This window comes from Pelodiscus sinensis, chromosome 4 (genome assembly GCF_049634645.1).
Source record: "Pelodiscus sinensis isolate JC-2024 chromosome 4, ASM4963464v1, whole genome shotgun sequence".
NCBI lineage: Eukaryota > Metazoa > Chordata > Testudines > Trionychidae > Pelodiscus > Pelodiscus sinensis.
In genome coordinates, this window is record NC_134714.1 from 33,448,960 (window position 1) to 33,466,138 (window position 17,179).

Below are 17,179 nucleotides of genomic sequence, written 5' to 3' on the forward strand. Positions count from 1 at the left end.
CTACCTTCCCCAGCAAGGATAAGTGACCATCTTAAGCAAGACAAGGAATGAGTTATAGATCTGGGATCAGAATGTATGGATTCTGATCTATTTCATGGGATGTTGTACAAACATTACCTAATTAAGATTTTCAATCCTTTGAAGTCATCAGGAGCTATATGAATGATAAATATCTTTATTAGATACCATTTACAAGCCTTTCATCTCTGGTCATTCACAGGCCTGCTACAGTTTCTATTCACCATGCTATATGGAGCTTCTCCAAATTAGCAGAGTAGGGGTTTCTGAGTAATCTATGGAAAACTGTAATTTTTTGTTTTTGCCTGACACACCTTGAACATGTTACCCTTGCTTTGCTGTACGATAGACTTTCTACTTTTCTGCAGTATGTTTGGAGATCCTCAGACAAAGCGTACGATATATGTGTAACATAGTAATACATTATAGTTCATTAATAATGAGTGAATTCATTCCTTAAAACAGTTACTTTGGGGGACAAAAAAACTAGCTGGAGTAGTACACACATCAGTTTATTGCTGCAATTAGTAAAGCCAATATCATTGTTCAAGCATCATAGTAGGGATCCTGGTCTTAATTCCAAAAGGTCCTCGTTCAGTAAGGTACTTAAGCAAGTATGTAATTTTTAGCATATAAGTGGTTCCATTGTTCTGTATGGATTACTTGATTAACTGCAACTACACATACACTTAAGCATGTTGCTGGACTATGACATAACAGCTCAAATGCAAAGAGTGATTTACTAAAGAGAATTCAAATGTAAACCAGGGAACTGAAGGCTGGGCATTCTCCAGGAGGTCTTTTCAGTTCTGAAAATTGCTCCTTCCTTTCCAACATCTTTGTTTCGAAATTGCCTGACTTTTCAGACCTTCAAGCACTCTGCAAAGTCAGCTGCTTTAGGTGGGATTCGCAGAGGGCGTGAGGAAGAAGTTCTTTCGGTGCCGAATAAAGGATTTTTGGTATTTTCTTTGCATAAAACTGGGCGGGGAGCAGGACTGTCGGTTGCTCTTTTTCTGCTTTAAAAAAAAGTAGTTTTCTTTCAGGGCACATAGGCACAGTTTTTAAAGATATTTAGGTATTGTAGCGCTCTGTATTGCAACACTTACCTAATTTAGGAGTCCACATTTCATTTTCAAAAAGGATTTAGACACTTAGGGGCTAAGATTACGAAGATCACTGTCTTCGTAAGTATATTACATTAAAATGCTTGATGAGGTCTGGCTCTTTTCCTCATTGACCTAAAATTTGCTCCTTGGTGTAATTTACCTTTTCATCCAGCCCAAGTGATTATGGAAATGGAAGATTTGTTTTCAAGAGTGGCTCAATGCAGGTATAAACTTAAAATAAAAATCGCTAAAAGAAATCCTGCACTTCGACTGATGGGTAAATGGAAAGAGCTGCAATCTTGGCACATATTTACTCTATGAAACCTGATAACCACAATACCCTATCATTACGTCTTGTAAACAAACAATAAATAGTAGAGCTGGCTGGGAATTTATTCTGAGAAAATGTTTTTCCATTTGAAAGTGCTGATTCACTAAAATGTCACACATTGCCGAAATGTACTATTTTTAAAACTTGGTCTGAAATTAAAATGGAATAAAGAATTTTGATAAGGAAAATTTCATATCTGATGAAGTGGATCTTTGCCCACTAAAACTTATGCCTAAATAAATCTGTTTTTCTTTAAGGAGCCACACTCCTTGTTGTGTTTGCAGCTTCAGACTAACATAGCTTCCCCTCTGATACGTTTGCTTTCTGTTTCAAAAGTACTTTTTTCAGTTAAAAAATATATTATAAAATGAAAAAATGTGGGAACTGGAATAGAACATATCACTTATGCCAAAATAAAAGATTTAAATACAATTTTTTTCCCCAGAACTTGTTTGTGGAAAGTTTTTGTTTGTTTTTTGTTTTGTTTTGTTTTGTCTTGTTTGTTTGGGTTTTTGTTTTTTTGTTCCAGAGCGGAACAATTTTGAAATCAAGAAATTTCACCCAAAACAAAAATCCAGGTCTCACACAACTCTATTGCTGTGGTGTTTGCCTGATTACTACAAAACAATGCTAGAAGTATGCAGTTTCCCACCTCCTACCCCATCCTTTACATGGCAGAAGATTGCTGAAGTTGCACTGATCTGTATAAAGTTTCTTTTAAATGTGAGAACATGTCTGGGGTTAAGTGGCAGCAGAGGCTATGTCTACATTGCACCACAGTTCAAATAATGGGACTGTGGATAGCCGAGTGCCTCAGAGTGCTGTTCTATAACTTTCCCTTGTGTACACTGCAAGTGTGAACTAAATGTTCCAAGTTTCAATGAAGATAGATCTTTTCAAAGAGGACTACATTAAAGTGAACCAGGAATCTTAGTTTGTGCCCACAGTGCAGCATGTTAGTGTGCCTTGCTGCTAATGCTCTAGTAGTGAGAATTTTGGGGCAGTGTAAATGAGCATAGAGATTTGCAGAAACTGGCAAATAGGCACAGGGACAGATGAGTTAAAATTAGGTAGCCTAATGGGGAACTTTGAAATGTCTACAGAATAACCAGGAGGTGTGATTGCAGCATGTGTAGGCTACATGATATAGAAAGCGAGCTCCATCAAAGCTAAGAGTAGCAGTATAACCACAGAGCATAAGTGGCAAAATGGGCTACTTGTCAAGAGTATAGACCCACTTTGGTCTTTATGTATGCATTTCGGTGGCTAGCCCACATCACCATGGTTACACTACTACCTAGCTTGACCAAAGCTAATTAAGTTATGTCTCCACATGCAGTCTCCTTTGCAACTTAAACCTAATCTACGTGGTTAAGAGGTTGCAATATTATCCTTGAGAAGCAAATGGAAGAAAGTAGGAAGATGGGACCAAATTCATCACTTGTGTAATATGAAGGAAGTGAGTAGTGTGACACATTATGCAAATAATGTTTGCTTGTAGCAACTACTGATGTCTCATGACTTGCACATCACAGACATTTCTTTACTTTCCAAGTCTGTAGCCTGAGGTTAGGTAGCCGGGCAGATACTGAAATGGAAAAGAAATTAGCAAATGGAGGCTAAAATAAACAGCCATTAAGTGAAGGCTCATATCTCTTATTTTATATACATTTCTGTTTTGGCACAGGGGGACAGCCCCTGCCTGAAAGCCTGCATCCATGATATCAAAGGAGACATCGAGACAAATCTGCCCTTGCAGAATACCTGTATTGTTTAATGTTCACTTTAAAAACAGACTTTCTTTATAAGCAGATAAGCAAGTTTGGTGTAGTGTAGAGAGCAATTTACCTTGAGCTACAAGAGTTAATAAAACACATATCCATCTCCCAAATGGAATAGGGAAGATGTTTGCATTTATTGCATTAGCCTTTTTTAAGGTCCCTGATTTTAAATATCAGCTCAGGGGTGACAATAGCTTATTGTAACTTCCATGACTTACTGTTCGAAACATTCATTTCAATTCCTTGATTTATACTGGATGCTGCTGTGATCTCTGTATGGTGAATGAGTCCTTGCATGTTCCTTGTCCTTTTTTCACCCATCACACTCACTGTGTCTAGTTCTGATGTTAAAAAGCTAAACTCTTCTGGGCAAGGACCATATCTTTCTGTGCCTTATGAGTGTTTAACATGCTTCTGGGTGCTATGAAATACTTATGTGGAGGTGGGGTGCTTTAGTACAATAGAGTTAAGATGAGTTCTTTTCGTGTTGGAGAAATGCCAGGCTACAGACATCTATTAAGGTAGGTGGTAAAGTAAACCACATTGCTTGCAACCTTCAGACCTAAACTGCACCATGTGCTAGAGACTGTACCACAAGGAACAATCCTGCATTGACCAAAGAGTGGCAGCATGATCTAGTAGCTTTCTTGCATCTCTGATTTCTATCTTGCAGCCCAAGTTTTGATGTGTGTGTGATTTTAGCCAATCCTTTTAACATAATGTTCATGAATTAGTATTATAAATGTTCTCTCAGTGTACTAGACATTTTAGTATGGATTATATACAAAAACTTGAAGGGAAGTATAACAAGTTGAGACCCTCCCCCCCCCCCCCCCCCCCCCCACACACACAACTTGAGAGAGATGGTTTTTATTTTTTTGTTAGATGCTCATTTATTTCTCCGGTTGATGGTTGGAAATCTTGATAAAGTAAGGAAGGGTAAATATTGAATATGGAGAGGACCTGATTTTACTCATATTGGTGTAAATTGGGAGCAATACCATTTAAGGTTCATTGAATAACACCATTTAGAATAGAATCTCTCATATTAAGAATCTCTTATATTAAGAAGAAGCAGAGGGTTAATTTTTAGAGCTGACTTCAGGATCAGGAGCCTGATTCTCCACACATACAAATAGTAACTCTGTTAACTTCAATGGCAGTACCTCCTGATGGACACTGATGCAGATGAGGAAAATCGGGTCCAATACCTGTGTCATTATACAGTAATGGCAAAAGCTTAATAGTGAAAAATGTGTACATTATCTTCTTGTCTCATCATCTGGAATTCTTTAAGATGGTTGGTTGTGGAGAAGGAAAAAAAAAATCTTGGTGTTTCCTTAGCAGTGTGTATCAAACATAATAAAGTTCTTTAGTCACTTGCACAGAAGGAGGGTAGATTACTTTAAAATGTCTATCAGAAGGCAGTGTGTTGTGCTAGCTAAAGCAGAGGGTTCAGAGCTATGGAGTGTTACTCCTGATTGCCAGTGACTTGTGATCTAGACAAAAGCTCAGTCTCTACTACTAAGTTATGTCATTATAACTGCATAGCGTTTGAGCAGAGCACTGTGTCAATTGAAGGGCTCCGGCCATCAACATACCTACCACTTCTCAGGTAGGTAGAGTACCAATGCTCATACAAGAAGCGCTCCTATGGAATAAGTGTCACCTTCACTCGGCGCTATTGCAGCATGACTGCCACTATAACACTGTAAATGGTGACCAGCCTTAAATCACTTCATTTCATTTTGTTTTGGATCACCCATCTATAAAATGATAATAATACTGATCTCAGATGGAGCATGGGGGTATGATCAATTAATTAATAATTGTAAAGAAAAGGTAGGTCCTTACGTGCAAGAGACCATGTGAACATTGTTATTTTTAGTATGACTTAATGGTTGCTCTGCAAGCAATCCCACTTAGTTGCAGTCTGCTTTCTGGTTCCCCATCCTCAGGATGGAAGTACTCTACTTCACATCTGTACCTGTCACAGATTACTTCCTTGGTGCTGCTGTTTAGGACAGTGTATTGGCTGGGTTTGTGGGAAACTGCCACTCAGACCCTACCCATCATCCCAGAGAGGGGAGTAGTGCTCCTGTTGTCCTCATCCTCACATGATATGGGCAATTAGGACAGAGGTAGAAAAGAGCCCTCCTATTCCATTGTACATTGGGTGTTAAGGGCCAGGTGGTGAACCAGTTAACTAAGAGGGCAATGTCCTGCTCACTCAAGGTAATGCTGAATTTTCAAACTATTGGACTATCAGTTTTCAAATGTGAACAATTCTGTTTAAAAAGTATCTTTGGAGTGTTATTCTGGCATTGGAGATAGAGTATTGGCATCATGTGAAAGTTTACTTTTATAACAGGATCTTTAAAATAAGATAGGAACAAATAATACAAAATATGCTACCGGAAAAGGTCCTAGTATATGTGCTAAATTAATTGCCTATAACCAAAAACTTCTACCATTAGGTGGTTATTATCCCCCCTCCCCCTTTTTTTAAATCATGGGCTTAGAAATCCATTGAAACCAATTCAAATGTGTGCTTTCATTATAGCACTGGCTCATCACTTCTCCCTCTGCTTCCTCTCTCCTCATGCCCCCCAGTTATTGCTGTTGCTCTGTGCCATCCAACCTTTCAAGTAGTTTGTGTGATATTACCTGGCCAGTTATATAGTGTTGCTGTTACATCACAATTCAGAAAGTATTGTGAAACAAAGGAATTGGCAGCACAAGAAAATTATGATTGAATCTGAAATGCTGTTTTCAATATACTAGCTACTGCATATTTCAAGTTAAAATAAGATCTCTGCATCCTCTAGTAGTCCCGCTGAAGACTTTTTGGGATCAGATCCTAAATTAGATCCAAGCATAACAAAATTGGCAATGGTGGGGAAGGAAATGGGCTGGGAACAGGCAGCAATGACTAAAGAGAGACCAGCATTGCTCCCAGGATGACATTTTTCAGAGGACAGCAGAACTTTGCTTTGCATCTCTCAGGTTTCTGATGGATTTTACTTTCTCCTCTTGTTGAAAGGTTGCATGAAAAGGATGTGTGTGTAAAGAGAGGGCTGACTGGCAGAGGAGTAATCTAAAACTGTTCCAAATGTAAGGGTCAGTGTGATAGAAGAGGGTATGATAAGAAGGGATATGGCTATGAAGAGAGCAATTAAGAGGAAGGCATAAAGGGTTTGGGAGGGAGGGAGTCAAAGTGGAAGAGGACCAAGGTGTTGGCCATAGGAATGGAGAGGAATTGATTTTTTTCATAGGTGTAGAGACAGAAACAGTTTGTTGTTGTTGTTGTTTTTTTTCCAATGGGCTGGATATGAGGAGATTAGAAAAGGAAAATTGAGTGGAGTCAAATGTGACATTGAGCTTGCAGAGGTGGAGCTAGGAAGGAAGAGTTGGGTGCTCTTCTCCACCTCCCCTTTTGTTTTGTTTTATATTTCAGTATTCTAGCCTTGAAGTTTCATGAAGTTCTTTAGGCAACACTTGCACCTAATTAACATAAACCACAAATTCCTCAATAGCTCTCATGGCTGTTAGTCCTTGAGAAGCTTCATTCCAAGGATAGTTGATACGCTAGAATTTATTGCTCTGAAATGAAGCAGACTTCGAGTTTTGTTTTGTTTTTTTAAAGTACTGCATAATATGTACCCATGTATCCAGACTGATTGTTGAAAAGCCTTATTGATATGTGACAGTTTTATCTGTTGCTTCAAGCTGTGTTGTTCTTTTGGGGTTTTCCTAATCTTGTATCTGAATTTTCCTTTAGCTGTATTTTAGATTCCACTGATATTCAAGCCCCTTTAAATGGGTATTGTTTACACTGACTTGGTCCAAATTTTGTAAAAGCATTGTGTAAAAGCAAGCTTGTTTTTGTAAAATATCAACAGTTGTTTTAAGCAAGAAAACATAGCATCACAGTGTTCACAAGCTAAACATTAGAGTACTGAGAACCTGACAATGAAAACAATTATGCAGTGAAACTAACTTTGTTGATTTTTCCAATTTTGGGTGAGAAGGGTAAAAAATAGAAAAGTATAAATGGCAAAAAATATTTAAAATTATTTCAGTTATTGGGATGGGAAGTTAACTGAAAATCAACTTCCAAACCTCAGCCTAAAGTTAGTCACCTAAAGTTATATTTAGACATGTAAATATAAGTGCTAACACCAAGAGCAGGTAGAAGTCTGACAGGATTTTATTAGGTACTACCATGTTCTCAGCAGAAAGGAAAAAAATTGTTTTTATAGCAGTATTCTGTGTGGTTTGGAGTTGAAGCAAGGTGAGCATCAGGAAGCCATTTAGGTAGGAACATAGCTTGAAATTGTTAGGAACTGTGAATGCTCAGTACCTTCGAAAATCAGGTCACTTTAGTTTAAATACCAAAGTATATATTTAGGTGCCTAACTTTAGGCACCCACTTCTAAAAATGTTGGCATACACTAACTATAAATGTTTTTTTAATAGACTGTTTTATTTTTAGGTCGCCAGTCTCCCTTCAATTAGAATAAAATAGAAAGTCTTTAACTATAAAAAGCAGTTACAGGACATGCACAATAATAATAATAATGGAAATTTAATGAGTCCATTCAAAGTTTTGGGAGTGTAATGGAAAGATGACTTATTAAGGAACAGTGATTAGAAAAGGAAAATTCAGGGCTAAATAGGGACAATGTTCTGAGACACAGAGTTAGATTGGTAAAAGCTACTATTCCATTATGAGATGGCCCAGTTGTTGTGCCCATATTATAACAGATTGTTGCTATTGAAAATACACTTCCACCATCCCATACACAAAATGAAATTGGGAGTGGTTTTCCTTATTGCTTTGAAAATACCTCAAGTCCTTTTGATCAATTAGCATACAGAATTTATAGTTTTGCAATTTAAATGTCAAGAACTAGGTGGCAACTTTCCATTTGTGCTTTTAATGGCATGTAATGGGGAGTAAGAACCTCCTCTTAAAACCCTGCATTAGACAACCAGACCTTGGTTCCTCTTGCACAGGATAAGCAAGTGCTGTGAACCCTCTATCTTCAGACACACTCCTTAGAAAGGACTGGGGAATGCGTAGAGCCTTACTTCCATCATTTCCTATATTCTTTGGCTCAGATCAGCTGAGATTGTGTTGTGGTTGTGAATTATTCCTGAAATAGACCAGATAGAATGCAAAAATATAGCCCTGAAATCCCCATCTCTCTAATTCAGTGGTTCCCAACCTTTAGAGGCTCCCGGATGCCCGGGAGGTGGGGGCCACTCACGCGCCGGGCATCCGGGGGCGGAGCCGCGCGTCCAGGGGCATGCCAGGGGACTGGGATGCCCTTGCACCCGGCGCCGGCGTGTGCCCTAGGGCCGGGGCTCAGGCCGCCCGAGCGCCTTGTGCCGTGGGCCCGTGGCCGGCACTGCCGCCCGAGCCACGCACCTGGGGCCGGCACCGGCGCCGCTCGAGCACCGCGCGCCCAAGCACCGCGCGCCCAAGCGCCCGCATGTTCCCCGGGGCTGGGGCCGCCCGAGCGCCGCGCACCCAGCGCCGATGCGTGTCGCTCACCTGGGGCCGGCGCCTCCCGTGCGCCGGGGGCAGAGCCGGCCCAGGTTGTCGGCGGGCGGACATGAATGCCCCAGCGGCGCTATGGCGCCTGCGGGCACCGCGTTGGGGACGACTGCTCTAATTAGTTCATAATAGCTAGGTTAAACGTCATGTAAGTGTGATGAAAAGTACTTCTGGTCAAAACCTTATGGACCAAAGCCACAGTCTGAAACAAATTCCTAAAAATCCAAAGAAGCCTTGTTGTCCAAATAGTCAGCAATTGTACAGTGATGTGTCATTGTGTTTTTCTTGAATATGACCCCATGAAGATGCAACGTCACTGTTCAACAAGTGCACAGTGATAAAAAGCTATTGATGATAGAACAGCTTATAACATGGCTTGTATTTTGGTTATAATATGTTCTTCCTAAAGTATTTGCCATTTTTGTCTTAGATAAATCTCACCTCAGTAATTTCAATGTTACCTACATTTTCCTGTTTACTATAGGTTGTTGTGTAAGGAATTGTCTATGGCAATTAGAAAATTTGAGGGTGACCTGAGAACCAAGTTAATAGTGGTTGCCATTAAATATTTTGCAACCTTTACATAGCATAATACAGAGGTTACTGTAATGTTAACTACTAACAAAGTTTTTTTTGAAGGTTTTTTTTTTTTAAAGGTGAGCTCTGTATTCAACTTCCTTATTTAACGTTTTCTATATTTATTTTGAAGAGCGTAACATCAAATGTGGTGTTTAAATTGTTTTCTAAATGTTTATAATCTTTCTTTTAGTTCCCCCTGGTGTGATACAAAATGGAGCTCGTGTTCTGAGCAGAGGAATGTTCCCAGGAGTCAGGCCATTGCCAATCAACCCTATTGGAAGCATGGCTGCTGCAGTGAGGTAAGAGTATATAGGTACAGAATACAATTCAAGGAATTCGACAATGGATATACTCTGGTTACGGAAGGATTGTAAACAAAATTCTTGCTTATTGTCTTTATTTCTGAGTTTAAATGTGAGGACACAGTGGGCTTTTTGTTTTTGTTTTTTGTATATGTAATCCTGGGCCACCATTCTTAATACGACAATTGCCTCATCATCTGTTGCACCCTAGCTTTTCTGAAATAGTGGGATTATACATTCATCAGTAGATTTGCAGGTTATGGTGATAGCCTAATACCATCAATTTATTTCTCTATAAGCTTTCTGTTGTGTTTCCATTTATAACAGAAATATTTAACTAGATCCTAAATGTTTTCCTAGAGTTAAATATTGATAATAATACTTAAATTCTAACGGCATGTAAACAGTATAGCTGTCGTTATTAACTTTGTAATATGCCTTCTGAAATCCATTTAGTGTGTGCTCCACTTGCAAGAGTATTTTGAAATGTTCAAGAATAGAATGCTGTTTTTAAACCATGACTGTTTCCCTCTGACGGGAGGACAATGAGAGATACATAAAGTCTGGTGATACTAAGGACCCTGGTTCAATGGTTTGGTTTACTTAATGAAAGCAATCACAGCTTACAATTCAAGACCCAAATTCATCCCTCAAATAACTTCACTTACAACAACATAGTCGCACCATGGAAGAATTTGGCCAACTGTATTGCTATTGTCCTTCTTTTCCAGAGTGCTCAGTATCTGCAAAAAAAAAAAATACTTCAACTGCACCGGTTGGGTGCCCTGGGTGAACTTCCATAATCTGTGCTGATTCTAGTTTGGTGAGGACCATTCCGGCTCACAAGCTCTCAACCAGAGGTTACAAATCCACGGAGAGTACAGTGATTACTATCAGCTTAATTCATTGAATTGCTTCAGTTGTTCGTTCGTTTTTCCATAGTCTGTGCTTATAGAAGGGTTCCCTTTATTTTGATCCATTGGTATAGTTTATTCAGCTACAGCTAAAGACAGAGTACCTGAGACCTCAGTTTCCCTTTTATATTATATGTACACAGAAGGGAAGATAGTAATTCAAGAACAACCTCTGTCTGTTTATGGGCAGTTTTTAAATACGTCTTTTCATCTGCTACGTTGAGTGAGGTTCAAACCCAGAGGGGCATCAACCAGAAGTGTAGTTTTCCTCTGTCTGCATTTGTAGAAGGCCTTTTTTACCCAGCAATGATAGCCCAGACATCTTATGCAGTTGTGATGCCTTTGGCTGCCAGCCAGAGCCTGTGTTCTGCTCCAATGGGGATCATAGAGCCATGGGATTAGTTATTAAATATTATTTTAAAATATATAATCCAGTCTAAATGGCAAGGAAGGACATAAAAGCTAGAATTACTGTTCCTGAGCTTATTCTCCTCCCTCAACTCATGGCCATCATTTGAGCAACACAGATATTGTTTCAGAATCAGAGGAAGCTTTGTGGGGAAGAATGGGATATCTATGTTAGAAACATGTTCTTTACACACACACATCCCAAAGACTTCTACATGCTTTGGGTTTATCTGCTGATAGTTGTGACAATGCAAACATTTAGTTAAAAACATAAGAATGGCCATACTGTGTCAGACCAGAGGTCCAAATAGCTCAGTGTACAGTCTTCCGATAGTGGCCAATTCCAAGTGCTCCAGAGGAAATGAACAGAAAAGATGAAGCAATACATCCCCCGTCACCCCTTCCCAGCTTTTCGCAAACAGAGGCTCTGGACACCATTCTTACCAGTCCTAGCTAATAGCCATGAATGGATCTATCCTCCATGAATTTATCTAGCTTTTTATCAAACCTTGTTATAGTCTTGGACTTCACAACCTTCTCTGGCTTAGAGTTTCACAGGCTGACTGTGTATTGTGTTAAGAAGTACTTCCTTTTGTTTGTTTTAAACCTGCTACCTATTAATTTCATTTGGTGATCCCTTAGTTTTTATGTTATGGGAAGAAATAAATACCTCATCTTTATTCACTTTTCCCACACCAGTCATGATTTTGTGTCATATCCCCCCTTACTCATCTCTATTCCACGCTGAAAAGTCCCAGTCTTATTATTCTCTCCTCATTTGGTAGCCATTTCATGCCCCTTATCATTGCCCTTTTTCAATGTCAAAGTATCTTTTTTGAGAAGAGGCAACCACATCTGCATGCAGTATTTAAGATGTGGGCATAGATAGCATGGATTTATATAGAGGTAATAAGATATTCTCTTATTCTTTATCCCTTTCTTAGCTCTTCATCCAGTGAGAGGTTGGTGGTCATTGTAGAATCTAAATAGCTGAATTTTTGGACTACTGTTGCATTAAGGTAACTGAAGGATCTTGTCCTAATGCCATCGTTTTATTGATACTGAAGGTGAGAGCAAATACCTGAAGGCACTTGAAAGGCTGTTTGAGTTCTTGTTAGTAGACCTTCATTATGGGCTATGATGGCAGCAGCAGCAGCAAACAGATGCTCCCTGATTAGCACCTATTTTACTGTAATCTTGGAGTTCCATCAGGACAGGTTCAAGGGTTTCTCATCTGATCTTGTGTGGAGATACACTCCATCTTTCATGTCCTTAAACGCACCGCTCAAGAGTACTGAGAAGAAGATTCCAAAGAATGTAGGGGCAAGAAATATCCTTGCGTCACTCAATTTTTCCTCTCAAAGCTGTCCCAAATGGACCTATCAGACTAGATAGTTGGTCTCGTTTTTTTGTGAAATGAACATATAAGACTTCCAAATTTTTCTATTATCATAAATAGACCTGCTCTGCTGACTGTGTCAAATGCTTTGGTTAGGACCAAAAGGTGATGTACAATAGTCGGTTTTACTCTCTGAACTTTTCTTGGAGTTGACACAGAGGAAGTATCGTGTCTATAGTTGATCTTCCAGTTCTGAATCCGTGCTGTGATTCAGAATAGGCAGGATTTCACCAGCTGTTGTAGGTGCATTAAGATGACCTCTGCAAAAGCTGTTCCTGCTACACTTAGTAGTGAGGTACCTCGGTAGGTCTTGCAGTCACCCTCTTCACCTTTGTTTAAAAAATAAACTCATGTTTGCATCAAACATTTCTTGTGCTACCTAACCGTCTTTCTAGCATTTAAGTAGCAACTGATGAAGATATGGTAATAGGCTACATTTCCCACACTTGAGGATTTCCACTGGGATGCCACCTTTTCCGGGAGCCTTGCCACTTGATAGCAAATCAATGGCCTTGGTTAATTCTTCTGTAGTGGGCTTCACTTCTAGCTCTGGCATGACCTGTAGAGTTGGTATTTCCTGTGTCTGAGGTTGTCTGTATTTCTTCACACACCTTGATCCAATAATGATTTGCACAGTGTCTGCTCACTCATTGTACCTCAGTTTTTGCATATCAATGTCTGTCTTTGGTGCTTTCTGTCATCGTTTTGTTGTATTCCAGATAGGCTAAATGTTTGTATTGGAAAGGCTGCTACCACATATAGCAGACTAACTTAAAAGAGCATGAAACAAAGCTTACAATCAAGACCAAAATTCTAGTGCGCAAAGCTTGTGTCCTCAGTACTCTTTTGTATGGTGGGGAAACATGGACAACTTATGCTCATCAGGAGAAAAGGTTAAACAGTTCCCCCTACATTGTTTATGCTGTATCCTCAACACCAAATGGCTAGGCCCTGGTTCTCATGGGGGGGCTTCAATCTCCCTGACATCTGCTGGGAGAGCAATATAGCAGTGCACAGAGAGTCCAGGAAGTTTTTGGAGCATGTTGGGGACAACTTCCTGGTGCAAGCGCTTGAAGAACCAACGAGGCATTATGCTCCACAACCTGCTATTCATAAACAGGGAACACTTGGTAGGGGAAGTGGAAGTAGGTGACAACCTGAGCAGCAGTGACTATGCGATGGTTGAGTTCAGGTGAGTTCCAGATCCTGACAAAAGGAAGAAAGGAGAACAGCAGAATACTCAGATCCGGCACATGCACCCCCAGCCTGCTTCTGCATCCTGCCTCCCTTCCAGACTATAACTTCACTCACAGCTTCTGCACACTCCCTTCCACCCAAACCTCACATCTCCGCCCCATTCCTACCTGCACCTTCATCACCAGCCCACCCAGACCCCATACACCTATCCTCAGCCCACTCCCCAGCAGCCTCCTCCCACATACTCGGCTAGAATTTAAGGGGAATAACCCTGCTCCTGCACCATCCCTCCCGCTCAGATGTTGCACCCATCCCCTTCTGCATCCATTCTTGTCATAATGGCTGGTCGGCTGGGGGTCCACAGAAAGGTTTGCATTTAGTGGGGTAGGCCCTAGGCCAAAAGGTTTGAGAACCACTGCACTAGTTGTAACAGGATTTAGTTCAGGCAAGTCCTATGGTCTGTGTTGCACAGGAAATTAAACTAGATGATCATAGAATCATAATGTGGTCTTAGAATCTATGAAATTCTATCTTGAAAAAAATGACACCAGTATTCCAAGAGCTTGGAGTAGCTACAGATTCTACATCAGTTTGTCTTTTTTAAACCAAAAAGCCAAACTACATTAAAAAATCAGAACATGTGGTCAAGAAAGAGCCGCTATAAGAATGTCCATTTGCATGACTGAAAATATGCAGCTTAATATTATTGATAGTTGGCATGATGATTAATAACAGCATATGTGGAACATTGTACACTCAGACTTTATTTAATGGGAATTCTGATGCTTCTGGAGTGCAGTTTGTGGATGTGGGGGTGCAGGAGTTAGGGTTGGAGTGTATAAGGGGCTTAGGGCAGGGGGTTGGGGTGTGTGAAAGATGCAGGAAGCAGGGCAGGGTGCTGGGGGTGGGAAATAGAATATTTGCGGGGGGGACCTTGTGGCTGGATTACCTTACCTGGCCAGGGCTGGGCTGCTGGCAGCAGAGGCTGGACAAGGGGCTGGACCGGGATCGCTGAAGCCAGATCGTAGCCTTCTCTCCTACATGTACCACCACAGGAAGGGGCCCACTATCAGCCCTCTGTGCAGCCAGGTGGGGGCCAGACTGTGGGGCCTGCACCACAGTCAGAGCCAGGGACAGGATGCTGTGGCCAGATGGGGTCTGGACCCTGATTGGGACCTTTTTGGCTAGCCTTCATTTTAAGTAAAGTAAAATATTATGTCCAACATGTGAAGTTTCAACATTATCTTTATTTATGGCAGGGGCGGAGAACATGTTTTGGGCTGGGGGCCCACACCCTTGAGATGCAAAAAAAAAAAAAAAAAAAAAAAAAAACACCCTCCAAAACCCCCCAAACCTCATTAATGTGTGGTGTTCGTCCATCGTGGTCGATGAAGACCTCAACACCACTAAGTGCTTTGAGACTGGATACAGTGTGTCCGAAGATGACTTATCAGGCCAATTCGGGCACCAAATGTCCTGGAACATGTAGGGCAGACGTGGAGGCATTGCAGTCATTGCGCTGGTAGCTTTGGTCTTGCGCAGCACGCGCTTGTGTTGTACTTCAGAGATGCACCTTGTTTTGAGAACTTGGCATCCCTTGTGGATGAGACTGCGCCAGGCAGGATGGTTGTGTGCCAGCGATTCCCAGGTGGTTGTATCAATTCCGAACGACTACAAGGAGGCCTTCAGTGTGTCTTTGTAACGTTTCCTCTGTCCACCACGCAAGCGTTTACCAGTAGAGAGTTCCCCAAAAAAGAGCTGCTTAGGTATACGTTCGTCCGGCATGCGAATGACATGGCCTGCCCATCTAGTCTGTACACTCATCAGCAGAGTGTGGACTGACAATAAACTTGCTCTAGAGAGAACTTCAGTGTCTGGTATTTGTCTTGCCATCTGATGCATAATATTCTGCGAAGACAAGTCATGTGGAAGTGATTAAGCTGTCTTGCGTGCCTCCGATACACAATCCACGTTTCACAGGCATACAGGAGGGTGGTGAGTACCACGGCTCTGTAGACCTTCAGTTTTGTTGCTTGGCTGATTCCTCGATGTCCCCATACAGTGGGTCGCAGTCTACCAAAAGCAGAACTTGCCTTCGCTATTCTGCATGTGACTTCTATGTCAATGTTAGCTGCATGGGAAAGAGTGCTGCCGAGGTAAGTGAACTGGTCCACTGCCTGTAGCATCCACCCTGTGACTGTGTTTGTGGGTTCTGTGTATGGTGCATAAAGGACAGGCTGATGCATGACTTTGGTCTTTCTGCTGTTAATGATGAGTCCAAAGTTGTCACAAGCTGTGCAGAACTTGTCCACACTAACTTGATCTCTGCTTCAGAGCCAGAATACAAGGCGCAATCATCAGCAAACAAGAAGTCTCTTAGAACAGTCTCTTTCACTTTGGTGATAGCCTGAAGTCTCCTCAGGTTGAAAAGATTCCCGTCCACTCTGTACTTAAGGCTGATTCCGGCAACGCTGTCCTGGAAGGCATTATTCAGCATAGCAGTAAACATGATGCTGAACAGTGTAGGTGCGAATACACAGCCCTGTTTGACGCCATTGGTGACTGGGAATGCCTTAGAAGATTCTCCACCGTCTAGCACTCTGGCCAGCATGCCATCATGAAACTGGCGTACCATCTGAATGAATTTGGGGAGGCAGCCAAACTTTGACATGATTCTCCACAGACCTTGTTGGCTGACAGTGTCGAAGGCTTTTGTGAGGTCAACAAAGGTTGTGTAAAGTTCACGATTCTGCTCCTGACACTTCTCCTGAAGTTGGCGCACGGCAAAGATCATGTCAATAGTCCTGCAGCCCTTACGAAAGCCACATTGAGACTCCGGCAGGAGGCCACGCTCCAGATGAGTGACCAAATGATTTAACATCACTCTTGCAAGGATTTTACCTGTGATGGAAATAAGCGAAATTCCCCGATGATTGTCACATACCTGTCGATTGCCCTTTCTCTTATAGAGGTGTACAATGGATGCATCCTGGAGTTCCTGAGGAATGGATCCTGGCTCCCAAAAAGACTGGTACAACTCGGTGAGCTTCTCTGTGAGTACGTGACCACCGGCTTTATAGACCTCTGCAGGTATAGCGTCTGCCCTTGGAGCTTTGCCGCTACTACCAGTGGATCATCCATGGTGCCATTGATGTCAACCTGGGGAATCCTCTCAATCTCCTCGTCGTTGATAAATGACGGTTGGTTGAGGACGTCTTCAAAATGTTCAGCCCATCTCTGCAGGATCTGAGCCTTCTCTGTAATCAGAGTTGTACCATCTGTACTAATAAGGGGGGAGCTCCCGAGAGACTGAGGTCCATAGAGAGTGTTGAGGGCTGCATAGAACCGTTTCGGGTCATTCCTGACGGCATGCCCCAGAATTTCAGCTGCCTGGTCACTTAACCAAGCATCCTGCATTTTACGCAGTTTGTTCTGGACTGTCTTGTGAGCATTTGCAAAGGCGTTCTTCTTGGCAGCTGATGATGGATCGTTCTGATGTGCACAATGAAGGTGGTGCTTTTCAGCAAGTAGAGACAATATCTCCCCATCATTCTCATCGAACTAGTCGGGCTACTTACACG

The 17,179-nt window shown here is 41.5% G+C and overlaps 1 protein-coding gene across 5 annotated transcripts in view; it reads left to right on the forward strand.

Moving 5' to 3' along the window:
• FOXN3 (forkhead box N3) overlaps positions 1-17,179 on the forward strand; it is a 340,491-nt gene that overhangs the window by 302,041 nt on the left and 21,271 nt on the right. For all 5 annotated transcript variants that reach the window (XM_025184274.2, XM_006122337.4, XM_006122336.4 and 2 more), the window contains one exon: positions 9,569-9,677. In XM_025184274.2, coding sequence (XP_025040059.1) covers positions 9,569-9,677 — 109 coding nt within the window. The remainder of the gene's footprint in view (positions 1-9,568; positions 9,678-17,179) is intronic.